At 42.7% G+C, this 26,264-nt stretch overlaps 3 protein-coding genes across 13 annotated transcripts; all 3 read right to left on the reverse strand.

Moving 5' to 3' along the window:
• Positions 1 to 2,254: 2,254 nt before the first annotated feature.
• LOC115736309 (transcription initiation factor TFIID subunit 14b-like) lies at positions 2,255 to 17,365 on the reverse strand. Of its 11 annotated transcripts, none has more exons than XR_007196846.1 (9): positions 17,114 to 17,365; positions 16,802 to 16,890; positions 16,466 to 16,687; positions 16,201 to 16,388; positions 16,003 to 16,124; positions 15,332 to 15,428; positions 14,943 to 15,009; positions 14,278 to 14,368; positions 2,255 to 2,601 (listed from the first exon to the last, which is right to left on the reverse strand). XR_007196846.1 is itself a non-coding variant. In XM_030667939.2 (6 exons), exons 1-6 carry the CDS (start codon positions 17,210 to 17,212, stop codon positions 15,339 to 15,341), a joined length of 810 nt encoding a protein of 269 aa, XP_030523799.1. In that variant the 5' UTR covers positions 17,213 to 17,364; the 3' UTR covers positions 15,090 to 15,338. The 11 variants fall into 11 exon arrangements, 1 of the variants encoding a protein (XP_030523799.1); XR_007196843.1 differs by having other exon boundaries at positions 2,255 to 2,823; XR_007196841.1 differs by lacking the exon at positions 2,255 to 2,601 and adding an exon at positions 13,457 to 14,213 and having other exon boundaries at positions 14,273 to 14,368.
• Positions 17,366 to 18,604: 1,239 nt separating this feature from the next.
• On the reverse strand, positions 18,605 to 21,972 carry LOC115736450 (endoglucanase 24-like). The gene is made up of 6 exons (XM_030668166.2): positions 21,524 to 21,972; positions 20,948 to 21,231; positions 20,053 to 20,490; positions 19,747 to 19,894; positions 19,391 to 19,557; positions 18,605 to 19,026 (listed from the first exon to the last, which is right to left on the reverse strand). Exons 1-6 carry the CDS (start codon positions 21,741 to 21,743, stop codon positions 18,694 to 18,696), a joined length of 1,590 nt encoding a protein of 529 aa, XP_030524026.1. The 5' UTR covers positions 21,744 to 21,972; the 3' UTR covers positions 18,605 to 18,693.
• LOC115736311 lies at positions 21,776 to 25,908 on the reverse strand. The gene is made up of 2 exons (XM_030667943.2): positions 25,211 to 25,908; positions 21,776 to 21,797 (listed from the first exon to the last, which is right to left on the reverse strand). The coding sequence occupies exon 1, from the start codon at positions 25,830 to 25,832 to the stop codon at positions 25,281 to 25,283; it is 552 nt and encodes a 183-aa protein (XP_030523803.1). The 5' UTR covers positions 25,833 to 25,908; the 3' UTR covers positions 21,776 to 21,797; positions 25,211 to 25,280.
• Between the last annotated feature and the right edge of the window lie 356 nt (positions 25,909 to 26,264).

A 26,264-nucleotide genomic window follows, 5' to 3' on the forward strand; every position in this document is an offset into this window, starting at 1 on the left:
GCGAGGCCGATGTCGCCGTGGGCCGGGCGAGGTCCTCGTCAGCCCCTGGCGAGGCCGATGTCGCCGATGGGCGGCCGATGACCGACTAAAGGAAGACGATGGAAGAAAAAAAGAAGAAAGAAAAAGAATATAAAATGAAAAAATCTAAAAAAATATTAAAATATTATATCGTTGGATTCTGCACAATTGCAATAGGTTTATGACTTTTTTTTGTAATTCTCCCTGCAGTGTATGCTTTCTCATAGGGCAACAGGGGACCCTTACCTCTTTGTCTAACATTTCGTCTCCATGCAATGGTTGGTGTCCCCATCCCCATTCACTCAGGCCTCAGGGACTGTTCACATCCAATGAATACTAGTACCTGTAGCAGAGAGAGAGAGAGAGAGAGAGAGAGAGAGAGAGAGAGAGAGAGAGAGAGAGAGAGAGAGAGAGATTGGCCATGACCAGTTCACATATTAGCCAAGTATGTACCAAGACCAATGGAGGCTATGATTGGTTAGGTTTTGATGGTCTCAGCTCGACATGTCGGCCAGCCGAATTGTGCTTCCACAAGCATTGGGTTCTTACGAAACTGGCTCGTAATCCACATGGGGGGAAGCACATTTCGTCAATCCGAAGATGTACTCGAGAGAGATAGAAAAAGACTAGGATACCTTTTGGCAACTCATTTGGACATGCCACTTCAATGTAACATCCAGGGAGAGCTGAGATACGAAGTTGCATTTTCTCTTTGTTCGTTTCTTCCTTGTGTTGTTGTTGTCGTCGCCGTCTTCTTCTTCTTTCTCTTTAAATGAGTTGGCAAATGGCCTCAACAATACTAAGAACTGGCCACCCAAGTACGATGGAGACTGTTTTGTTATCTTCTCTCTCTGTTCTTACTCCAACATTCCCTAACCTTTGATCTAAGTTTTCATCTTCTCCTGGCCTGAGGGGAAGGGTCGAAGATAGAGAACCCGTGTCGTCCTCAACCATTAATCTTTTTATAGCACTTGGTGTACTTGGTCGAGTATTAGAGCGATTGCCTGAGCTACATTGCAGTCTCGTGAACCATGTATGTCGCGGAACAATAACACCGCCACATATTAACATCGGTAATGTTGCGTGATTAACATAAAGAGTCCGACAAAATTCTTACTTCATCGCAATTCGTCTACTATTGGTAACCTTGAAAGCTGGTGATCTCTTCGTTCTCTGAGCTCTTCCGCATTAATCCCCCTTTGGTGATTCAGTGCTCAAGAGATGGAAATTAGACACCAAGACCCAAGATTGGGAAAACAACACTTGACATAAGTTTGCTTTTACCGCGTGCTGAGGTCGATTAAAACATCAAAACTCGAGTTATTTTGAGTACAACCTCTGTCGTCGTCATTTTCTTTCTGCGCTGTCTTTAGACCCGCTTATGCTCTCCTGACTAAATAGTCATGCATATGTTCTTCATTTTTCTCAAAAAATAGTCTGTTGATGCTACCCGAATGCCTCAAGCTTGCGCATTGTAACTGAAGATGTCCCTTGACTTAGCCCTTTGAGGACTCGAGCGATGAGATACTTTACGCTTTTACAGAGAGACCATGCCTCTGTTTGTACTATTACCATCTATACACATAAGAGGAAGACTAAGACGGATCCGGCCAGTGGACCTTATATTCGGGTGTCTAGCCATAGCTCCCGGAGTAAATTTACCTGAGAAGCTACGTGGCTCGTCGGCATTTCCCCACTATGGTCCCAGGTCAATGCAGTCAACTTCAATCCAGTTGATGACGTCAAATCGCCTTAGATGTCCTCAAAATGGGTACGCAGCCGAGCTCTTGAAATTGACTTGTCCCCATCAATCAAATCCTTATAGTTGGCTTGCAGACAAATCTACAATTGGGTCGGTCCCAGAAAAAAGAGATGGAATTCCTCCACACTGTGCGAATTGGGGTCCAATAGAGGTCAGCCCAATAAAAATAATATGCCTGAGCAAGGCAAAACTTTAAGAGGGAGTGCTATGAAGAAACAAAGACTTCAAGAACTTTTTCAACCTTGTTCCTTGCGAAAGTACCCTTTGGCCAATAGATTGACCCATACATTTTTTGCTCTCTCTTTCAGGCTCCACCTGACCTTAAAGGAAGCTGTCTCCAAGGTTCCCCATCAAAAGCCACGGTAAGAGTCCTTTTCAAGAGCTTTAGGGAATAGGCCCCCGACATCAAAATCTCACAAAACCAAGAAATTACCTCATAATGGGTATGTCCAATTATAGCAAAGGAATGATTCCAGCATCAGATGCATATAACATCCCTGGATACTATTAAATTCATCTCAAGGTGCAATTTTTGTCAAAGGGAGGGAAGGAAAAAATTACCCTTGTGCACCAATCGTACATGGAAAAGGTAAAAATGCCTCCATCCGACGAGAATACAAGTACCTAGGATGTCAAAACAAAAAGAAAACGACGAGGAAGCCCATCATCTCAGTAGGACACCCAGGCAATAAGGTTCCAAAGGGCATGATGCCCGATTGAATCATCAGAGTATTCAGATACAATGCAGCACGAGTTTTTCACGCTCTCCGGTTAGTTATGACGATTGTTTCTGCATTGAAGGACTGCCTACCCACATGGTCCTGCCAAATTCCGAGCCACCACAATCACACAGTACAGAACTTCAAGGACATCTAAAATTCATAAAATCAAGCACCACTTATGCTAACTGGACAAGAGGTGAGAGGCCCACAGAGCTTTTCTTTTTTGCTTTTCATGAAAGATCAAATCAACAAAAATTAAATCAAGAGTGAGCACTAAACACATACCAAATTTTGGACATAACTACCAAGTCCTAGCAGAACCTGCCAAATCAACTTAAAAATCAACGTTGCACACAATTCTAATACAAACTTTTTGAGTAAGGAACGTCAACCAAGCTAAACATAATGAGAACATTGGAAGCCAGCAGGTTGTTGTCTGCAGAGGCAGCTACCCATGTTCTATGGAGGAAAAATAGGTAACATAAATAAGGACAAGATGTACAGGATAACCTATCCTTGTCATTTAGCGAATGAAAAACATCTGCTAATTAACGATTCAACAATTCCAAAGAGATGGCGAAACCATGGAGTAGAAACATGTGACGACCATGTTACTCTTGTCTTCTAAGTACTCTTTTTTTTTTGTCAGAATGTTCTAAGTACTTTAAAAAGACAAAACTTAGGCCACATCTTCTTACAATTCATCAGTGTTAAAGAGTAAGGGTAAAATTGTCTTTGTGGGCTTGTGGGTTTTGGGAGTTTTATCTTAGTTTGTATATATACGTTGTTTTTCTCATCAAATAAAGGTAATTACTGTCGACATGGTATCAGAGCCTAAACCCTAGATCTAGGCCTAAACCCTAGATCCGAACCCTAAAATTATCACCGACCACCGCTAATTGAAGAATTAAGCCCGGCGAACCCGGATCTAGGCTCGGCGAAGGTTGGCGAAACAGATCCCAAGGCCGGCGACCTTAGCCCGGCGTCGCCCAAGCTCTGCGACCGTCGCTCGGCTCCGGCGAGCCAAATCCAAGGTCGCTCGGGCCGGGCGAAGCCTGATCCGACGTTGCTGGGATTTCTCTCGGTGATGAAGACGTTGAATCCATCTTCTCCATTGAAGAAGAGCCGTCTCCGGACACCTTGTGTGCTATTGAAACTTACTCTTCTGATTCGGACTCTTCTCCAGGAGATATTCTCTCATTCTTTCCTCTTACCGATTCCTTCAGAATCCACTCCCCAACATTCCATCCCCCGCATTTTCCAGTCCAACTTCAATTTTCAGAAAACACCAAATCCATCCAAGTTATTGCCCTCATTGATATTGGTGCAGCCGCATCTCTGCTAGATACCAAAATCCTCCCGGAAGAATACTGGACACCATATACCAGATATTTCCAGGCGGCCTCGGGAGAAACTTTTACTACCAAATTGCGTAGTAAACCTCTCACCATCCATATTCTCCCTAGTTGTGAAATCACCACTCAAATCCTTGGATGTCCATCCCATGACAAGGATCTCATTATCGGTTGGGATATTTTCTCTAAACTCCCACAACTCAAGATTAACCCTAAGGGGTTAAAATTCCAAAAGAAGTTCCAGGAGTTTGTTGAAATCCGGAGACTCTTTCTCATCCAACCGGAAATCCTTGATCCCATCTATCAATCTCTTCTCTCTCATTGTTCGGAATCTCACCAATGATTTGCTCAAATTTGCTCCAACCCTCTTTGGCAAAATTCTGACTTTTTTGTCAAAATTCCCTTCAAGAAAAATGGAGAAATTAATCCTACCAAAGCAAGTCATTCGGGCATGAACCCGGATCACCTTGCTCTAGCACAAGCAAAATGTGCTCGGCTCCTTTCTCAAGGCCTCATTGAGCCTTCTGACTCCCCTTGGGCATGTGAAGCCTTTTATGTCAACAAAAGAGCGGAGCAAAATCGTGGAAAGCTGCGTCTAGTCATAAATTACTAGCCTCTCAATCTGTTCATACAAGATGACAAATTCCCATTGCCCCATAAGAACTTTTTGTTCTCCGGTCTTGTCCAAGCCAAGATCTATTCCAAATTCGATCTTAAGGCGGGCTTTTGGCAATTAGGAATTCATCCTTCAGACAGATTCAAAACTGGTTTCTGCATCCCTAACCAGCACTTCCAATGGAAAGTCCTTCCCTTTGGACTTAAAAGCATTCCGTCCTTATTCCAAAAGGCCATGTGCAAAATTTTCCAACCTATCCTTGCCAATGCCCAGATCTACATTGATGATATCCTCCTATTTTCCCATGATAAACACTCTCATGCAAAACTCCTTCAGCAATTTGCTGAAATTGTGCATACTCATGGCATCATGCTCTCATAGAAGAAGATGGTCATAGCTCAACGAGAAATTGAATTTCTCGGCATGCGTTTGAAGAATGGAACCTATTGCCCAGGTCCACATATTGCAAAAGATCTCCAGAAATTCCTAGATGAAAACCTCTCAATTCACCGGGTTCAATCCTTTTTAAGAATCGTCAATTATCTCGGAGATTTCATCCCAAAAATTTCTCGGATCCTTTCTCTTCTGCAAAAGATGTTGAAAAAAAAATCCTCCTCCTTGGTCACAAAAACAAACCACTTCCATTAAAACTTTAAAAGAAATACTGCAAAATTTGCCTCCTCTTCAAATCCCTTCCACTGGAACCAGAATCCTCCTGACGGATGCTAGTGACAAATACTGGGCGCCTATCCTCCTTGAAGAACATAAAGGTAAGCGAAGAATTTGTGCATACAAAAGTGGAAAGTTTTCAGCAACGGCAATGCATTACCATTCCACATTCAAAGAAATTCTTGCTGTAAAAAATGGAATAAAAAAATTTGAATTTCATCTCATCGGTCATCATTTTTTAGTCGAAATGGACATGTCCTCTTTTCCTCGGATGCTCAAATTCAAACAAAAGCAAGTTCCTTATCCTCAACTCTTGCGTTGGGCAGAATGGTTCTCCAAATACTCTTTCGATTCAAAACACATTTCTGGAAAGAAAAATATTTTGGCTGATTTCTTTTCTAGGCCAAACGAACCTTTCGAATCCATAAACATGTTTATCCGAAAAGAGTTTTCGGGATCCTTCAAAGTCCAGAATATGCGTGAACACCAGTGGCCATCACACCAGTATCCACTTGATATTCCTCCTCTTCTCAAGCAAAATTCCCTCTCTGATAATTTTCACGGACTATTTTGGGATTATCATTATGTCATTTTCAAAGACTATGGTGGATTGTTCCTCAAACCATGTCTCAATTGTGATTATCCGTTCATACATCCCCTAAGATGGTCTTCTACCATCCCATTCCCTTTTGATCTAAAATGGATGTTTTGGTTCATGTTTCACCTCTACCAAGTTGCTATAGAATTTCCCTTAGACGAAATCATCAAGGTTTTGTTCGATTCCCTTTTTGGAAATTATCGGGACCATCCCCGGAAATTCTTCCTTGATATCCTCACTTGGTTCCAACCCCTTCAAGCATGGAAACACTTGTTCGTCCTCCAAAGACAAGTTGGTAGACCGTAACCCATCGACACACAGGTTGTCCTCTTTCATCATCCTTGGTCATTCAATGGACCCGCAGGAGATAAAAGATCTAATGCTGCAGAATCTGGCACTACCACTTTCAAGCCGGTACTCCAAGATCAAGTCTTCAAGATTCACAAGACGTACTCCAGCATCGTATTTGACATTCCTCATGAATATAGAGAACTCCAGCTAATCCTCCGTCAAGAGAATAAGGTTATACTACCCGAGATATAGCCTTATAGCTCAGTTAGCTACTCTTGGGATACACCCAGGACCCATCCTCATGTATTCGAAGCACTCAAGGAGTACAACAACAATCAACCAAGCTCCTCCATGGATATAGATACTCCATCCTTTGATCCATGGGGTGGACAAATGTCACAAGATCCATACTGCTACCCACAACTTGTCATGCCCGACGTCCCTTCCTCATCTAGAAGCACCACGGGCGTTCCTCATGATCCACACTTAGACCAAATCATCTCGGATTATGAAAAAGAACAATTACTACGAGCTTACAGAAGTCAAAAAGACGGCCCCTCCGACTATGATGGACCAGGCAGCTCCGACTCAGACGACGCCAATTATCATCCCGACCCAGACAGAAGACGATAAGTCGTTCACCTGCTTCACCTGCTCCAATCCATCAGACAGCGTTGCAAAAAGTCCAAGAAGACGTGTGTTTACCTGCTCTCCTATTCCGCGTTGTAAAAAGTCAAGAGAGGCAGCAGAGTTTATGTGTGCTTGTTCGCAATAATGGCTTCCTCGGAAGTCAATGTTTGTTGTTGTTTAGGTGTGCTTGTCGGACCTCAATTATAGAGGTTCCTTTGTGAGTCCGCCTATATAAGGCATGTTTACCCCTTATAAAGGCCAAGACTTGGCTTCCTTTGTAGAATCCAAGTAAAAGTTTGCTTCATGAGTTTCTAAAATTCTCCTCTTTTCTCTTCGAGCAGATTCTTCTGCGTTAAAATGTCTCTACTTCTCTATTACGATGGTTGGTTCAGTATGCTCTCCACTTGCCACAAATTACGTAATCATCCGGAAAGTTTATTAGATCCGATATTGGGTTAAAGCGCATGTAGAGTCCGGCGGGGCCTCTCTCCATTTGTTAATTAACTTCGCAAGTGAGCGCTGGATCTATCCAATATTAAGATCGGGATAAACCTATGGTGGTAATGAATAGTGGATCCTGTGGATCAGAAATCGATGTCTTAAAGGATTAGTTCCAAGAGCGAGATCCGGAAACTAACAAAGCGATCCCTTGAGTGGCCAGAGAGCCCGTGTGGGATAGCATACTTGTTTCGGATTAAGTTCTTGCTTCCGCTCCTTTTTGGTATCAGAGCCATATGCCATTGAAGATAGATTAATATTGATATTTTAGTGTTTGAAGATCTGTGATGAAGAGAAATTTTTATACACCATGGAAACTCCGGAAGAAAGCATGCTTACTCCCATACAGCATCGGTCTCCACTCTCTCTTGCATCACCCCCAGAGTTACGAAAATCTATCGCATCCAAAATAGACTATCTCTATGAGGTAGCCTTTTTCGAAGACAACAAAATCTCTGAAACCCATCTTCCCCTAATTAATCCATATTCGGCTTTTGCCAAACCCACTTCCTTTTCCCTAATCCGCTCCATCAAACACCTTATCCGACACACTCCCCGCTCCGTCAAAGAGTATGTTCGATCCTCCAAGTTTGACCAAGATCATATTCTTGCTACGCAACAAGAACGATTTGTGACACTCCAAATTCATCCTGAATTTCCACTCTAGTGGATCCAACAAGGGTTTACCCATCTTCATTTCGAAGCCATCGGACTTGCTCTTTCCTTCCATTGCCGTAAAGGTCTCCCTGTTGTAGCCAGAATTGCTCTTTTGGATACACGGTTCTTAGACTACCAGCATGCCCGTATTGGCACCATTCGGACCACTTTAAATGCCGGCGAAGTCTTTCTCGGGCGTCGCCTAGGCCCGGCGAAGCCAGATCTGACGTCGCCGGACATTACCTAGGCCGGCGAAGTTCTTCTCCGGCGTCGTCCTAACCCAGTGAGTCGGCGCAGCTCGGCTCCAACGTCAATTCAAGCCGGAGTTCTCTAGGGTTGGTGTTTTTGATGTGCTGTTGAGGCGAAGGAGTTCTCCGGCTGATTTCCTGATGCCCCCACAGGTGAAAATACGGGTAAGTGGCATGGATGTCGGATTTTATGGAGGCGTGAAGTGTTGCTGAAACCGAATCTTGTTTTTTGTGGAAGGTGGTACCTATGGATGTTATGCTGAGTTGAGGTGTGCAGTGTTTACGTGGAAGCTAGTTTGTGCCGGGAAGGTTTTGGTGATCTTAACGGTTAAGGAGAAGATTGTGGGGGTCTCGATTGTTGATTTTTGTCCTCATTATTGATCATTGGTACTAATTTAATTGGTAATTTGTGGTATTGTGATAATCTGAGAAGTTTTGTTCTTGATTTGGAAGGGGTGTTTGATTTCTAATTTATTGGTTGTTCGGAAGCTTGAGTTATGGCGGACGGCAAAGGAGTAGTGACCGAGGTCGTATCCGCATCCTCTAGTCGTTTGACAGAGGCAAAATTAGCTGGTGTCTCCAATTACCAGCATTGGAGAAGAATTGTGATGGTAGTATTGATTGGAAGAGAGCTGAATCATCATTTGACGGATGAACGAACCGATGCCGATACTAAATGGAATACAATGGATGCCATAATTCTTAGACAAATGTGGAATTCTATGGAATCTCATGTGGCTGCCTTAGTTACACATGTCACTACGGTTAAGGAGCCGTGGGATTACTTGAATGTCCTCTATTCTGGAGAAAATAATCTGTCAAGAATTTATGAAGTTTCTCAAGATTTCTTTAGAGCCGATAGAAAGGGTCGGCCTCTTACTCAATTCTTTGCTAATTTTAAACAAATGTATGAGGAACTTAATCATCTTTTGCTAATTACCCCTGATGTTAGGAAGATGCGGGAGCAATGAGAACAATTGGCCATTATGGGTTTTTTGGGAGCACTAGGACCAGAGTTTGAGGCGGTTCGTTCACAAATTCTTGGAGGAGATATCGTGGCCTCACCGACGGAGACCTTTTCTCGGGTCTTAAGGGTCTCACGTGAATCATCTAAAGATATATCCCCCCTAGGTGATAACTCTGCCTTGGCAGCCCAAGGGAACCGAGGTGGTGGTCGAGGTCGTGGTGGTGGTCGAGTGGTCGCAGCCTTTAGTAGTAGTGGTAATGGCCATGGGTTCAGTAGAGGTCAATCACAATCATTTAGTAGCACCTCCGGTGACCCGGCAAGTAATACTAGACCTGCATGCACATGTTATCATTGTGGTATGCCTGGACATATTTAGCGTTTCTGCTATAAACTTCATGGAAGGCCCCCTCATTCCGTTGCAGCAAATGTAACTAATGCAACTGAATTTGTTATTTCTTCTCGGTCCTCCGAGGGAGGAACATTGATCAGAATGTCAGAAGAGGAACTTGCTAGGTACAATCGGTTCCAGATTTCTCAACCAGTTTCCTCTTCCACGCCTACCTTTGCTCGGACAGGTAATGCAATAGCATGTCTCTCATCTATCTCTCGATCCTGGATCATTGATTCAAGTGCTACGGATCATATGACCGGATCTTCGGGTATATTTTCTACCTTTCATGAGTCTGTCTCCAATGTTACTATAGCCGATGGTTCTTTATCCACAATAAAAGGGATATGCACAGTTCCCCTAACATCCTCCATATCTTTATCTTCCGTCATATACCTCCCAAATTTTCCATTTAACCTTATGTCTATTAGCCATCTTACCAAAGAATATAACCGTTCCGTAACCTTCTATCATGTTCCCGTGTCTTTAAGGATTTGAAGACGAAGAAGACGATTGGTAGGGGACACATGTCTGCGGGGCTAAATGTGTTTGATGATACCACAAGTGTTGCTTGTTCGACAGTTTCCCCACATCAAATTCATTGTCGCTTGGGACATCCCTCTTTGAGAAGTTTGCAGAAGTTAGATTCTCGTTTTCATTCTTTGTCTCATATTGAGTGTGAGTCGTGTCGGTTTGGGAAATTGCACCGTATTAGTTATAGTCCAAGAGTCAATAAACAGGCCTCTCGACCATTTGCGTTAGTTCATTCTGATGTTTGGGGTCCTTGTTTGATTACTTCAAAGTTGAGCTTTAAGTACTTCGTTACTTTTGTAGATGATTATTCAAGAGCCACTTGGCTATATCTAATGAAAAGTCGTTTTGAATTATTCTCTATTTTTTGTGCATTTGTTAACGAAGTACATACTCAATTTTCTACCTCTGTTCGTATTCTTCGAAGTGACAACGCCAAAGAGTACTTTTCTAAGCCTTTCTCCGAATTCATGTCTCAACGGGGCATTCTTCATCAATCTTCTTGTTCGGATACACCACAACAAAATGGTGTAGCTGAAAGAAAGAATCGTCACTTATTAGAAGTTACTCTTTCTTTGATGTTTGAAATGAAAATAGATAAATCTTTTTGGGCTGACGCAGTTATGATCGCATGCTATCTTATCAATCGCATGTCATCCTCTGTTCTTAAAGGTGCAATTCCTCACTCTCTCCTTTTTCCTTCCAACCCTTTATTTCATCTGCCACCTCGTATATTTGGTTGTCTGTTATATTCGTGATCATCATCCAGGACTTTCTAAACTTGATCCATGATCTCTTAAATGCATCTTTGTGGGGTACTCTCGTACACAAAAGGGTTACTAGTGCTACTGTCCCTCTTTACATAAGTATTTTACTACCTGAGATGTCTCATTTTTTTAGTCTATTGTCTATTCCGATATTCCAATGGCGCCTCCTACAATGGATGATGATTCCTTGACATATGTCATTATGGAATCAACACCAACTTCAGAACCTCCAACTCCTCCACCTGTCCATTATGTTTACGGTAGACGTCCTCGTCGGCATGTGGAGCCCCCTGCAGATGAGTCTGAGCCTACTTCGTCTTCTTTGTCCTCCGAACCCGAGGTAAGTTAGTTATATACTGACCTTGATATTCCCATTGCACATCGAAAAGGAGTTCGTAGTTGTACGAAACACTTTATTGCACAGTTTGTCTCCTATTCTGGTTTATCTGCCTCTTATCGTGCTAGTCTAATGACCATTGATACACATCCTATTCCTAAAACTCTTGCTGAAGCATTATCTAGTCCAGGCTGGAGGAAAGCTATGGAGGAGGAACTATTGGCATTGGACCAAAACCAAACTTGGGATCTTGTCTCTTTACTCCCAGGGAAGACGGCTATTGGATGTAAGTGGGTATTTCTTGTCAAGGTTAATTCTGATGGTTCTCTTGCTCGTCTTAAGGCGAGATTGGTTGCTAAAGGGTATGCACAAGTTTCTGGAGTCGATTATGGTGATACCTTTTCCCCGGTGGTTAAGATGACCTCTGTTTGTCTCTTACTTTCTTTGGCTACCTCTGCTAGTTGGCCTCTGTTTCAGCTTGATGTTAAAAATGTCTTTCTTCATGGAGATTTACGGGAAGAGGTGTATATAGAGAAACCACCCGGGTTTGTTGCTCAGGGGGAGTCCGGCCATGTTTGTCGCTTAAAAAAATCTTAATACGGTTTGAAACAATCTCCCAAAGCATGGTTCGGGAAGTTTTCTGATGCGGTACTCCAGTTTTGACCGAGTAGATGTACTGGAGATCATTCGATGTTTTACCGAGTTTCTGGAGCTAGTCGCATATTTCTTATAGTTTATGTGGATGATATTGTCATAACTGGAGATGATTCTACGGGAATTAATGAGTTAAAACTATATCCGCAGCAGCAATTCCATATAAAGGATTTAGGATCACCGAGATACTTCTTGGGTATCGAAGTGGCACGGGCGAAGAAAGGCATTCATATTTCACAACGAAAGTATGTTCTGGATTTACTTATGCGAGACGGTATGTTAGGAGCTAAACCATTGGATACACCAATGGAAGTGGGCTTGAAGTTGATGGCAGAGAATGGTGAACTATTAGAGGATTCGTAAAGGTATCGAAGACTTGTTGGAAAGCTAAATTATCCGACTATCACTCGACCCGATATTTCCTTTCCGATTAGTGTTGTGAGTCGGTTTATGTCTTCTCCCGTACCTCACATTGGGATGCCGTAATTAGAATTCCGAGATACTTGAAGAAAGTCCCAGGTCGTGGGCTCATTTATAGGGATCGTGGTCACGGAAAAGTGGAAGCCTTCTCGGATGTCGATTGGGCGGGATCTCCCATAGATAGAAGATCTACATCAAGCTACCGCACCTTTGTGGGAGGAAACCTAGTATCTTAGAAGAGTAAAAAACAAAGTGTTGTGGCTAGATCAAGTGCGGAATCAGAATATAAGGCTATGGCTCAAGCTACTTGTGAGTTAATCCGGATGCGTCGGCTATTAGTTAAACTCGGATTCAAAGATCCCGCACCAATGGAGTTGTGGTGCGATAATCAAGCAACTATCCATATTACTTTTAATCCAATATTCCATGAGCGTACCAAAAATATTGAAGTTGATTGTCATCTTGTTCGTGAGAAACTTCAAGCTAGAGTTATCTCTACTAGTTATATTAAGACCGGTGAACAACTGGCCGATATTTTCACCAAATCTCTAGGAAGTAGTAGGGTTGAGTATATTTGTAACAAGCTGGGCATACTTGATATCCATGCTCCAACTTGAGGGGGAGTGTTAAAGAGTAAGGGTAGAATTGTCTTTGTGGGCTTGTGGGTTTTGGGAGTTTTATCTTAGTTTGTATATATACGTTGTTTTTCTCATCAAATAAAGTTAATTACCGTTGACAATCGGAAAGAATTAAAAATCATGTATCTTGCTTCCAACAACTTATCCCCGTAACACAAGATACAAAAAAAATAATAATAACAATAATAATAATCAACAAACATGATGTCCGCGACGACATAGACACGTCCGACCAAAAATTTAAAAAAAAAAAAACGACATAGACATATCGATGGTTGCAAATACGGAACCATAAGTCACCAAAATGACTCAAAAGAGTTTTAAAAGGATTGACAAATTAAGTGTTTGACACAGTATCATTTAGCATCTAAGACAGGTTGGAATTATGACAGAAAACACGAACATTAGATTCCTAACTTGTCTTACGGCCATGTAACAACGGACATAAATTAGACTCCCCAATAACTATATATATGGTGATTACCTCCTTGAAAGCTAGGTTACGACGAGAAGTTAAATTAAAAGTAATCACCAGTTATAATAACAATAGCTGTCCTAGGAAACCTGCCACTATAGGTATTTGCACAATTTGTTGTTCTTTATAACAACCATATTAAGGAAATGCTAGATGGAATGAAGCAGCAGAATCCCCTAAATATCTATCACACTTGGACATATAAATCTCGTGTACAATGCAGAATCTCGGTTTAAGAGCAGCATTTCCCATTAAATGGTCAACAAGTTTGTGGGACCGCTGCCATCTATTCTGGAAGTGGACATTATTGTATGAAGGTGTGGTCTAATATTAAATGCTCCGCCGGCTTGGATTTCGCCCAAGACTAAAGTGTGAGGATATATAATTGTAGAGACAAATTAGAGGCTAGGAAAATTTGAACTTAGGACCTTATACTCCGAGGTAGAATTTTCAACTCAAAACTTTAAACTGTTAGGTGATGGCGTGATTTACTATTTAAATATTCTGACAAATGGTTCCCAATATCCGATCATCCCAAGTTAAAGACATAAGCTATGTGGGATAGCAAAGTAGAACAACCACCCACTCAAGAATTTCTCTAACGGAGTTAAGCTTCCTCTAAAAAAAATTCCTATGTGCCAAGATGCGATAAATAAAAAAGAAGATACAAAGTGGAGATAAATGAGGAATCCTCAAAAGAAGAAAAACGACTGGCAATCTAAAACTATCGGAAATAAGACTAATTCCTACTTTTCTTCGCGTGTCGATGGCTGCAAGATGTTTTGCGATAATTGAATATTGCAAACTTATATGAAGCATACAATGCCAAAGTTGAATTATGGACAAATGCGAGCCATGTTGTTACTAAAACACAACTACCGAGATAGCATGAAGCTAAGAACTAGTCATTCCCACAATCTTCTTACTTAGATAATGGATGGACACTTCACCCGCAAAACTGAATATCTGAAACTTACCACTAGTACCTCACTAGCTGCATCATTGCCCCATTAGTTGACCAAAAAAAAAACCTTACCATTAGAGCAATATCTTCCTCGTCCGAAGATCTCCTTGTAAATACAAGCCTCCATCTATTTTCATACATCGTCTCCATGAATGGCTACCAACTATTTGGAAAGAGAACAAGCATCCCATGAAACTAAAATATGGGATATCCATAAAAGCGTTTAACAAAAGGCTCCAAATATTATTGGAAATTGTAAGTAACGAGTAATTACATTTCCCTCATCAATATCCCTTCATACATATATATATATATATATATATATATTTAGCTGTCTTCATTAACTTTTCTGAACTTCCAGAACAGTAGTTCTGACTTACAACTGACTATTTCTCATTGTGATCATTGGCCAATGACAAAGAAGCCATGCCTACACAGTTTTTGACTATCACTCCATGAAGTATAGCATATGAAAATATTCATAGGCATAGAGAAGAGGCACGATTAGAACGGATGCACCAGAGACAATGTTCCAAAAATTACAATCCAGATTGGATTCCCCATAGACCAAGGATGAGAGTACACTGCTTCCATGGCTAAAGTTGGTAACACTAAGTATGTAAATTGGTCATTCTAAATTTTGTTTGGTACGTTCAATTGACTCCAGAAAATTGACTCATTTGTAACCCCGTGAAATAATATTTACATTCTATCAGATTGAGTAACGTAAGAATTACCAGACATGGCAAAGTGGCATCTCTACTCTGCATTCAGTTCCACATTGCAGACAGTTATCAAAGAGATGTAAATGGAGGTTGATATCAAGCTTCCAACCAGTTACTTTGCTCTGGTAAGTGTATCCCTCACCGACACGCACTTGGAAGAAGTAGAAAAAGGAATAAACATAGTGATAATTTATTTGTTTGTTCCTCATTAGTCAGATTCTTCACTAAGATATGGTTTGACCCTTTTCCTTCAGCTTCTCAAATTCTGAAAAAACTCTTGCAGGAGTAACTACTCAACAAAAGGAGAATGCTTCACAATATTACGCCACTCCACTATCTGACATGTCATCTATCAGTTCCTGCATGAGAAAGCTGAAGGAGAAACTTCAGAAGTCTCACATGACATATTTATTCATAAGCAGAGGCTGGCTTTGACAGTTGAGGCATCCCATCCATCACACTAAGTTGTCTCCTCAGCTTGATAATATGAGCTTGCACCTAAATGCAAATCATGTTTAAACAATGTTAACTTTTAACACAACTCCCCAGCCTTTAAACCTCCTTCCCAAACAAACATCAAGTAAGGAGGCATTATTGAGAACTGAACAGATGAGTATTTCCAAATTCCAACTGCTTGTGACATCAGAGACTATCCAAAATTCCAGTTTCAACAAATAGATGAGAGAGAAAAATTATTATCCATATGGTGCCAGGTAGAAAATTGAGACTTAGATTGTGTGGGTGTCGAAGCGGATGGAGGGGGAGAAACGAGGAGGAGAGCGAAGCTGGTGGCAGCAGCTGCCCTCTTGTCAGGTGCTTGTTAAAATATGCTGATGAAATGTGTCATTTCTCATTACTTCGATTTTTGTTCAAAATTGCTTGACTCAACACCAGCCACCCCACGTCATATCCTGAATACACCATAGATGTAAGCCAACACATAAAAGCTCCAAAGTGCAATCCTAATTCCTTTATAAAAATGAATGCGGATGCCCATGCCCAACAACTTCAGAAGAAGCATAAGAAAGTTAAGAATGAACGACAAACAAGAATAAACTAAGGCCTTTCTGACCTGCTGGCGAGCTGCAGCAAGCTTCAGCAGCTCATCTGCCTCTGAGAAATTCAAGAACCATTGACTAAGAGGATGATCTTTAGTATCGCCTCTCTCCCGTTCATTAGAGTTTTCTGGGGGTACTGCAGGGTCTATAGAATAAACAAAACATCCAAAGGGCAGCAGAGATAATCAGAAGACAGAAGGATGATGATTTACCAGAAGCAGAAATGTTAAAACCGGCGGACATGCGTGGCACTATAACAGCTGGATGATTCTGAACCCGGGCATAGAAAGACTCTGAAGAATCGGGGAAGACAATCTCATCATAAGATTCAACAACAACTGGTTTCTTGGTTGATTGAGGACCAGACTCATCTTCCGGGTACAGCTTCAAATGGTGATAACTACATGTGAAACAACGGGTAAATAAAGCTGCCTCCAACAAGGAGAAATCGATGGAGTAACAGCACAAAGAACTCACAGATCCAACTGCTTGTCGCAAACATCAGGATGAAAGACAAGGGAAATAGCGATTTCAAATTCACCCCAGCCACATTCTGTCAATTCAAAAGGTGGAGCTTCGACAACTCTCGTAGGATTGTTGAAACTGGGATGCAATTGGAACACAACCCGCTTGATCACCGCACCAAGATCTTCATTTGTCGCCCCGCGGACATACACCGTCCATTTATGCGATTGGGACCTTATCATGGGAAACACAAAAGAACCGGTTATTACCAACACATCAGGGCAACATGATATAGCCAACATCAAGCCACCAACAGTACAGACACGAAATAAAAAGATCGATACTTACTCACTAGCCTTTCTACCTAGATAGAACGCAATGGTTCCGTACACGATCGGCAAGCTAATTTCAGCATCCTTGAGCCTCCGGCTTAAGCCCTAGTAACAAAACCCAGGAGCAACAACATCCAGATCAAATTCAAAAATTAAAGCACCTTAACTAACCGACCCATCACTTCACTCATTCGCCGGTGAACGCAGACCCTTCCTCACACGGGGAACACAAACCTCCGGTCACATGCAAAACTTCTGGCTATCGGAGACTAAACTACCGAGGAAGATGATCTAGAGTGCGAAAGAGAAAAGGGACGGCGAATGGCACCTTCTTCTCGGGATCTTCCGAAGATTTTGTGATCTTGATGCGCTTAAAGCCAGTGCCGCCATCTTCGGGCTGGATGTCGCCCTGTTTCCTCGAGGACATTGTTCTGCCTGATTCTGAACCGAAATTCGGGTTGCTCGCGCTGAAGAATTCGACGACCGAGAAATTCTACGTCGAGCGATAATTGGGAATTAGGGTTTTGACGGGGCTTAATTCCTTCCGGCTCTCCCATTTCGGCGGTAGCGTTGCTTTCATTTTTACTTCTTTCTTTTTGTCCTCATCATTCGATTTTTCTTTCTTACGGTGGGAAAATGACGCATATGATCCCCGAACACTTTAAGCTTAACATGCAACGTGATTTTTAAAATTTTTAATTTAACTAATATAATCTATAAACGTTAGTTCAATATGTAATATGATCCATAAAATCTTAATTTGTTAAATATGATCCCAAACTTTTGAAATATATTTAATATAGCCTCTAAAATATAAAAATAAATATACAAAATCGTTCATGAACTTGAATTAATAGAAGGACTGCATTCAATATCTTCTTATAATTCACGGACTACGTTAAACATATTCCAAAAATTCCATGACTATATTGATCAAATTAAATATTAAGGAATCAAGATGCACATTTGGTTAAAATTTAGGAATTATATTGAACGTTGGATCTAAATTCAAAGATCATTTGTGCCATCGTTCCTTCTTATTGCTCGTTGACACATTGTTTTGCTCAAGTGAAATGCGAAAAAACTCCAATGCAATGCAATGGTCTTAAGAAACAATCAACCCCTAAGTCTTCATAGTAATTTTCATTCAATACCCACATTCGGAAATTAACAAATCTCCTCGTGAACATTACATATTACTTTATTCACATATTCGTTTCTCTCTTCTTCTTCTTCTTCTTCTTCTTCTTCTTCTTCCGGGTAAAAGTCGGGTAATATCCTAAATTAGCTTCCGGTCCGGTCATAAAAATATGATCCGCCCCGTCTTCATTTCGAATGGTGCTTCTATATGATAATCTCAGTTTCCAATTATGATCTCCTTGGGTATGATTTGAGTACAAAAGGCATGCTTATTTCACGAAAAATAAATAATTTTAAAAATATATTCTTGAAAGTGACCGCTCGTATTACTTACAAAAATAAGTGAACAAAAAATATTTCCATCATTCACGATAATATTTAAACATAGATTATTGCTCATAACAAAAATATTTTCTATTGACTAGTTATTTCAGACAATACAACTAAAAGTGATTATATTTAAAAAAAAAATAACCATTTTTTTTAATAGAAAAAGACAGTCTTTTTGCCCTAAGCTATCATCAGGCAACACTTTGGGCCATGTCATGGATAGATACCAACTGAAAAGACTTTAAACATTCTGGAAACTGACCCATCTCAGTTAAGAAGAGGCTCTTTACACATGATTCGAATGGGCACAGAAGTAGAGATGTACAACAGGAACAGAACAGATTTCCTAACGAGTAGTAAGTAGCCCGTGCTACATGGACGCGTCGCGATTCGCCGGAGGAGACGACATCCGGTCATTCTTACAAGGATATGCTACCCCTATAGGAAGGATTTCGCCACTGGAGAGCTCGTGACCAAACCCGAGAGGACGCCAACTATGAGGCCGCTATTGTAAGTGCTCGGCTCGCCTTGCATCGAGTTGTTACGAGAGTCGCTGTATGTCTCGTTCTGGAAGGGCCCGCCGACGAGCGCTCCGACCGCTAGGTTCGGGTTGGGAGCGGAGGAGTTGAGCCACTTAAACCCGTCTCTGCACCCGGTGGTCGCATCGACCGGGATGGAAGACCCTCTGTGGTGTACATACTGAGGGTAGTTTTCCCCAAACCCGACAAGATAGCTCAGCTTCATCGGGTTTTCACCCAATACATAATCCACCTGCGAAAATTTGAAATGAGAACAAGGAGTGAATAAAGTGAGCATGATTCACATTGAAATAGTTACTGTGATGATCATGGTTTATGTTGACTAGAAGTATCTTCTTCAATGACATTGTCCAGGTTCATGAAGAAGTCCTGGAAAGAAGCAAAGAAACCAGGATGCCGATATCGGATTGAGCCCTTCATTGATTTGAAGATAAAAGGTTTTTGACCCAAAATGAGGGCCTTGAATTTGCTGATTTTCGCAACCTGAGAGCCAGATCAAGAATTCAGGATCACTAATCCTGGATATCAATGTTGACACTCCACAAGTCCTAGCCACAACCATCCGATGAATGCACGTTTCCGGCATCAAAGTGTACCTGCGAAGTCACAAAATCCCGAAGTTCGCCTGGGCTATAGGATCTCCCGCTGCATTCCAAGGCCTCGGTACCGGAAGTGAGCATGTAATCGCTGTAAAGGATGGCTAGGAATGCCGCACCCACAGGATGCAGCAGCGAGTTCCATTCAGTCACCCAAATTAGCCCACCTGGATCACAGGACAATCTCATTCCTCATATAAAGAAATACCAAAGACAGGACCAATCAGGATCCTGTTGAAATCACGTTTTGCTTCAAGAAGAAGGAGCTTCAAATTACTGAAAATCTCTGTATCAGAGGGTTATCCAGATAAATTATGACTAGGAATTTTTTTATTTTATTTGTTTCAGGCACTTACTTTCCGTTCTGCTAGATGTTGCAGTCGGTGAATCAGGCGGAAGGCTACACATCATCATCTCGGCGGTTTCCCTGTACATCTGGAGCGCGAGATTCTCAGCGATCGGAACTTCGCTTGCTCCGAAGAAATCTATGCGCGATAGTAACACCTGCTTGAAGATCACAAATAGTCATGTATTGCATTCCGTACGGCAAAGATCCACCCCTCTTTAAGTCATGAAATTCTAGCTTGACAAACAGGTGCAAACTATAAACACGATTATCCACTTCCGTGAGGTAAATGACCAAAGATTATCATGACATTTACCTGGACTCCTGGAAGCTTGTCATCCCAACTAATCCAGCTCGGTCGTCTCCAATTACCAAATTCCTGCCCATGGTCGACTGTTACATAACTTAGATACGATCTGTCGGCAGACGCAAGGTAGAGCCAGCTAGCTGCCCAAAGCAGTTCATCTCCATAGCCTGAAGAATTGTAGAATCTTTGCCCACTGGGGACCGTGACACTGTATGAACCCTGGTAGGTATCAGCAAAAGCAAACAGCTGCTCCGCATGCATCAGCAGCGAACTTGAATAAGTGGAGTTGATCTTCTTGAAGACCAGAGAAGCAGACGCCATTGCAGCGGCAGTTTCTGCCGCAACCTCTGTTCCTGGAAACGACGTGTTCACTTGAGTCAGGGGTCTTTGCGAGGACAAGGATTCGGGCCTTTGCCAACACTTATGGTCCAAGTCAGGATCACCCACCTTCAAGAACGGCACAAGATTACAAATGTTTAAGCGGAAAAAGGAAGGATCGAAATCCTAAACAAGCAGGCACTGCAAATGCCCATAATAGACTGGCCAATTTGGCGGTTGAGAACGTCCTAGGGATACTGAAGTGAGAATCTCAGTTCCTATTGACAATTCAAACTGGCTTATCAGTCGTGTTTCCAGTCGCCTGCAACGAGTTTCATGTTGCAGCACAAAAATGGCTAGAGAACAGAATTAGGGAAGGAAAGCAAGCAAGATAGGCTTTGTAGTTGATAGAAGGCAATCGATGATAGATACCGATGACCATATCATCATCCGCTTGATCCTCTCAGAAAATCATCTGAGAAGTCGTGAAATGCAAGCACAAGTACTATCCTTGCAGCAAAATTCAAGACAAGTTATAATATTGTGACGTTATAACGTTCAACATAGGGTTAAGGAATAGGGTTGCCTGAATATAGAGCACATCTGGTGAAGGATGGGAGTTGATGAGATAATCAGTGATCCATTTGAGGGAGTCCTGTGCAGGTCTCAACTGCTTCACCGCATTCATCTGATCTCCATACTCGAGTATCGCCCACGATAGCATCGTCGCGGTGAACGCCATGGGGAAATTGAACTTCATCGAGTCCCCCGCGTCGTACATTCCTTTCGACAAATCTAAGCCTTCTTCGCTGCCATCCGTGAGACCCGAATCGCCCCTCCAAGAAATCCTGTTATTCACCAACTTACCAGCTGCAGGAACATAAGTCATAGTATCTCTTAAGTCTCCACTTAGAAAAGTATCCCAATATGAAGAAATTCACAGAGAAAGAATTGCTAATCTCCTTTTTTCAACATTTTGCTAACTATTAACCATGATTTTTTTTTTTTATCAGCGGAGGGCGAAAAGCGGGATGCGATTGCCTGAACATCTACAACCGGATGTTTGAATTCATGCCGAGCCTGTTGCCCATCCGCATCGACAACACTGAAAATGAACTACGTCTACTATTTTTCTTCATTTGAGAAGGGCAAGTGCACGGACATTTTTGAACGTCGAAGAACTGCATAGCGATTCCGAGAGCATCTGCATATTTCTGCACGACAGGACCGTGGCGGCTGTGGACCTTTGGCGCCTTGGAACGGAAGTCCCCCAGAATCGTGAGCACAGCCGCCGCAATCACAAGAGCTCCGATGACAGTCACTGAAACCCGCCAAAACCATCCCTCGGACTTTTTCACATTGCCAGCCGTCTTAGTCTCCATCTCCAATCCTCAGAACTCATTCTTCTTCAAAGAACACAGCAAAAAGTGGGGGGGAAAAAAACCATTTTTCATCTTCCAGGTGCTCAGCGCTCATATTCGAATCGTCGTCGCTCGCTCCTTCCGATCAGAGGATTCGATCCTACTGCGATACATCGCAGCTGATCCGGGGAAATTCGAAAGATTAAACTTGGTGAGCTCAAGACATAACCAAGAACCAGATGAAATTGGTGGGCTTAACGGCAGAGAAGAAACCAACTGTGTCAGTTGAATCTGGGGAACGGGATGCCATCCGGTTTAACGTTATCTTTCCTCTTTCATACCAATGTTTATGTGACAGATTCGCTCCATTCGTCGTCACCCGGTATCCGGAATGTGTTGGGCCGTTGGATCGAGGTCTACGTGGAACGGAGGGTCGAGATCTGGCCGAAGAGGGATGCCACCATGGAATCGGAGACAAGTACCAACGGGGCTGCAGATCCTGACAGACGAAACGGCAGGGAGTCTGCTTCGTTTTTCTTGTTGGAAGAAGCTGAAGGCAAGTGACTGCTTGCTGAGAAAAAAAACCACAATTTGTCTGAGTGCCACGTGGACCCCAATTTGTTTTTTTTAACTTCATTTAAAACATAACTCCATCGGGTGTGGAGATGATACTATTTGGATTATACTTTGAGAAACCCATTAAAGACCACGACAATAAAATGGTGTGTGACAGTGACATGATTGATTTGGTAGTACCAGGTCGATGAAAATAATACGAGCTGTAATTGGGATCGACCAATTAGCAAATGCAAGAAAAAGGAAAGAGAGGGAGAGTAAATACACGACCTTTTTACATTGTAGAATCAACGGTTAGTTTCGTATGTCTTAAAAAATAACAACATTAAATCATTTCATACAAATGTAATCACAAAACTTTTAACCCTCTCCAAAAAGCACGAAACATCGTACCATTATTACAAATTTAGCATTCGTCGACGTTCTGTTCATTCACGCCATGGTCTCTTTCATGTGTTAGACCCGAATCGTGCGTTAGTTTTGTTGCATAATTAACGAGATGGTGGTTTTTTGGTGATGCGACTTGAAATGGTTATAAAACTAAAATATGACATGTGAACACATATTGTCAACCTTAATTAGGTCCATGTCCTATGTAAATGGTTATTTTAACTCATAACAGCCTCAACTCTAACTCGAGAAAATGGTCCAAAAATTCTTAATTGTATCAATTGAGTTCGAAACATTTTCACGTTTAAAATTCAGTTGTTAAGGTGGAACTAAAGGCCGATTTGTTCTCGGGCCGTAGCTTGATTAAATAAACCTGGGCCTCAACCTGGGCCCCGATTCTCCGTCCTGAATCTTTCTCTGCGTGTCAAATAAAGGCCCAGGTTTCATAACCAGAACAGACATGCTCATCGTACACATTACCGCAGCCCTCTAAATTTCAAAGGCTGATGTTTGTAGTAGGGACAAGTCCTTAAGTACACTCAAATTGGTAAGGAAATGGGAAGTTTAACAGTGATAGGATGAAGTTTGACTCTACTTGATAGCCGGAGCAACAAAGGAAGATGAAAGCAGTAAAACGACACGGCCCTCGAAACTCGACGAATCCGACGTGCTGACTGACTTCCCACCTATATGTGGCTTCGTGATTCACTCAGAGGGTAAAACGACAATCTCGATATAACAGAGAGATTGAGAGTTTTCAGCTTGTTGAGTGCTTCATCTTGAATCCTGGTTGGTTGTCCCAGTGAAAGGGATTGCGTACACTTGAGTAACATGTTCGATTCCAACGATGCCTCGTCTACCTAATGTCTAATGTAAGAGCGAACGGCTCTATGAAAAGTCGGATCGGTCAGAGTACGTGTGGCGGAACCTGAACTGGCGTGCCATTCGGAGAGAACATTTCCGAATTTGCTAATTGACGAAATGGGGAATCATCTTGACGCGCGCACCTCGATCTTAATGACAATTCACTGGATCACGTGCGTGAAGAATTGACCTGGCAGATGGGTGCGGAGCACAAGAAGCTCGAGCTCGATAGACATCTCGCCTTGTTGAGGGAAACATACAGGATAGTGAAGACGCTTTACAAACACGGTGGCTGGTAAGGTGGTCCGGATCGATTCCGTAAGTGAATGTGTTAAAGGTGAAACTCGTTTGTTCTAGACATTAACGAGACTTTTGCTTTTATGATTGCCGTTCGAGTTGAGCTGATTCTCCGGGAACTTGCAGGTGCATTCTGAGCTTCGGCATAGAGAGTACGCCAGCAATGTCTCATGACTGAGTCGGAAGGCAGGAGGTAACCCGGGTTTGTCGGCACAAGCCACATCCACAATAGTGCATGAGTGAGGTCCAATCGAAAAGCTCAAAATGTACAGGAGAGATGAGAAAAGAGAGGGACCGGCGAGGTCAAAAGTAAGATATCTGCTCGGACACTACAGTGGAAGTGTGTTGAATCAAGAAATTGATCAAATTCGAAGCCCTTTTGTGATGATTGCTTCGTGCCTACTTCAAGCCAGGATGACCAATCGACCATTTGGATGAAACAGAGGATATCTCGATCAAGGCTCGCAAAGCCAAGTTGAATGCAGATGCATTATCTGAGTACATCATGCTTTCTCAGCGGATCGGCCTTAGGACTTGGTTGCGGTCTCTCCAGGCAGCACCAGATGCTTGTTTCAGAACCTGACATGGAGGAAGATGTTGGTCTTGTCAAAGGAAGAGAAGCATTTGACGTGGCTGAAGGCCGTGCTTCTATGAAACAATGATAAGCTGCTACAAAAAATCTTTCAGGAAGGTTTCGACATTGTTTTCGGGCACGAGCTCTGAACACGCTGCCACAAACTCGAGTTTACGTGGGCCGAGGAAAAAAGGTATGTTGTGTCGGTGTCGGTGTCGGCATCATGATCGCAGCTTTTGTTTGCAATGCTCAAACGGGGTCAGTATCCTTCTTTGCAGGATCTAGCTATTGCAGTATCTCTCTAGAAAAATTAAGTTTTGGTCAAAAGTTGATTTCTGACGCAAAAGTGTTGTCATGCCCGCCCATCAATAGTTAGATCCTGCAAAGAAGGAAATGTGTTCTACTGGGAAGCGGCAAGTATAGCAGTAATTCCAGAATGTGGTCTTAGCAGATTGTTCTTGAAGCTCATGCTGATCCAGTCCTTGATGAAGCTAGTGCTAGGGTCCTCAGTGAAGCACATTTTGGTGACATAGATTCACAAATTCAGCTGATTTATCTACTCGATGCTGTCAAAGTTGCACTAACTTGACCCAGAATTCCAGTATTTGATCGGGATTAATCGAATTCTCGATACTGTCGAAGTTGCACTAACTTGATCCAAAAATACGGTATTCGGTCGGGATTGATTGAGTTCTCGGCCCGTCTTGGACAAGCATGACCTGATCTCAATCTATACTTAGGACCTTCATCCAAATTTATAGCAGCACACAAGAATTTGGCATTGTGTAACTAGAGAGAGAAATCAAATCTGTTTCTCTTGAGGAGCAGAAACCCAGTCGTGAATTTTGGAGACGATCTCAGCCCTTGAGTATGGACGTCGGCGACAGAGGAGGAGAGTCCAGCTGGTACAGATTGAGCGAAGGCCCGACGAACCTGAACAGGATCCAAGCTCCGATCACGATGAAGATCGAAGCGTAGGCGAACTTGTTGAGCCAGAACAGCAGCCCCTTCTCCCCCACGTACAGCTCCACCGCCTTCTCCGCCACGCTCATCTCCTCCCACCTCTTCGGCGTCGCCGTCGCCGTCGCCCTCTCCGTCGCCGCCTTCGCCGCTCCCCCGCCCGCTCCGTCCTCCCTCTGCTGCTGCCTGCTCCTCCTCCTCGACCCCCTCCGGAACCGTATCTCCACCGCGTCCGGCGGCGTTGTCGGCGGCGCGGGGTTACTCCGCTCGTCGTCCCCGGAGCCTCCGGTGGCGCTGGCCTTGACGGTGGGGATGGGACGCCGGCGTCGAGGGAGGAGGAGGAGGGGAGGAGAGGTGGTGGTGGCGGTGGTGGTGGTTGTGAAGGCGAAGAATGACGGTGGCGGTGATTTAGGACTAGGAGCGAGGGAATGGAGGATCCCAGCCTCCATGGTGTTCGGCTTTGTGTTTTCGAGGGAGGGAGGGAGGGAAAATGAGTGGATGGATTTGATGCTTCCGACTTCTAAATTATCCATTTGATAATATTGTATACAAGACTGAAAATTTTCTAGCGTCTTTTAAAATAAGTAAAATTCCAAATAAGACACTTCGTATTCTTATTTTTTCAAATAAGGATCTCAAATATACTTATTGTATAAAAAAAAACCCGAGAGAGCATTTTCGTCATTTACTTTTTTATTTGTTTTCATTTTTTCTCTTCATTTTTCCTATTTCTTTTTTTATTTATTGCGGTTGACAAGAGTCGCCTCGCTTATGCCCTCACCAAGAATCGCGAGGCAACCCTTGCCAGATCAAGCGAGGGCTCACCCAAGCGAGACCACGCCTCAACGGCTACAAGCGAGGGACAGACTTGCCTAATTGAG

The sequence above is a fragment of the Rhodamnia argentea genome, chromosome 11 (genome assembly GCF_020921035.1).
Source record: "Rhodamnia argentea isolate NSW1041297 chromosome 11, ASM2092103v1, whole genome shotgun sequence".
Classification (NCBI taxonomy): domain Eukaryota; kingdom Viridiplantae; phylum Streptophyta; class Magnoliopsida; order Myrtales; family Myrtaceae; genus Rhodamnia; species Rhodamnia argentea.

Coding starts and splice junctions, on each gene's coding strand:
- LOC115736309 (XM_030667939.2), bottom strand. CDS start 17,212: ATGTCCTCGAGGAAACAGGGCGACATCCAGCCCGAAGATGGCGGCACT. Junction 16,688..16,801: donor CTAGGTAGAAAGGCTAGTGA/GTAAGTATCGAT, acceptor TCCCATGATAAG/GTCCCAATCGCATAAATGGA. Junction 15,429..16,002: donor TTGCTGCAGCTCGCCAGCAG/GTCAGAAAGGCC, acceptor ATTTGCATTTAG/GTGCAAGCTCATATTATCAA.
- LOC115736311 (XM_030667943.2), bottom strand. CDS start 25,832: ATGGAGGCTGGGATCCTCCATTCCCTCGCTCCTAGTCCTAAATCACCG.
- LOC115736450 (XM_030668166.2), bottom strand. CDS start 21,743: ATGGAGACTAAGACGGCTGGCAATGTGAAAAAGTCCGAGGGATGGTTT. Junction 21,232..21,523: donor GTTCTTCGACGTTCAAAAAT/GTCCGTGCACTT, acceptor ATGTTCCTGCAG/CTGGTAAGTTGGTGAATAAC. Junction 19,895..20,052: donor ACAAGCTTCCAGGAGTCCAG/GTAAATGTCATG, acceptor ATCTTCAAGCAG/GTGTTACTATCGCGCATAGA.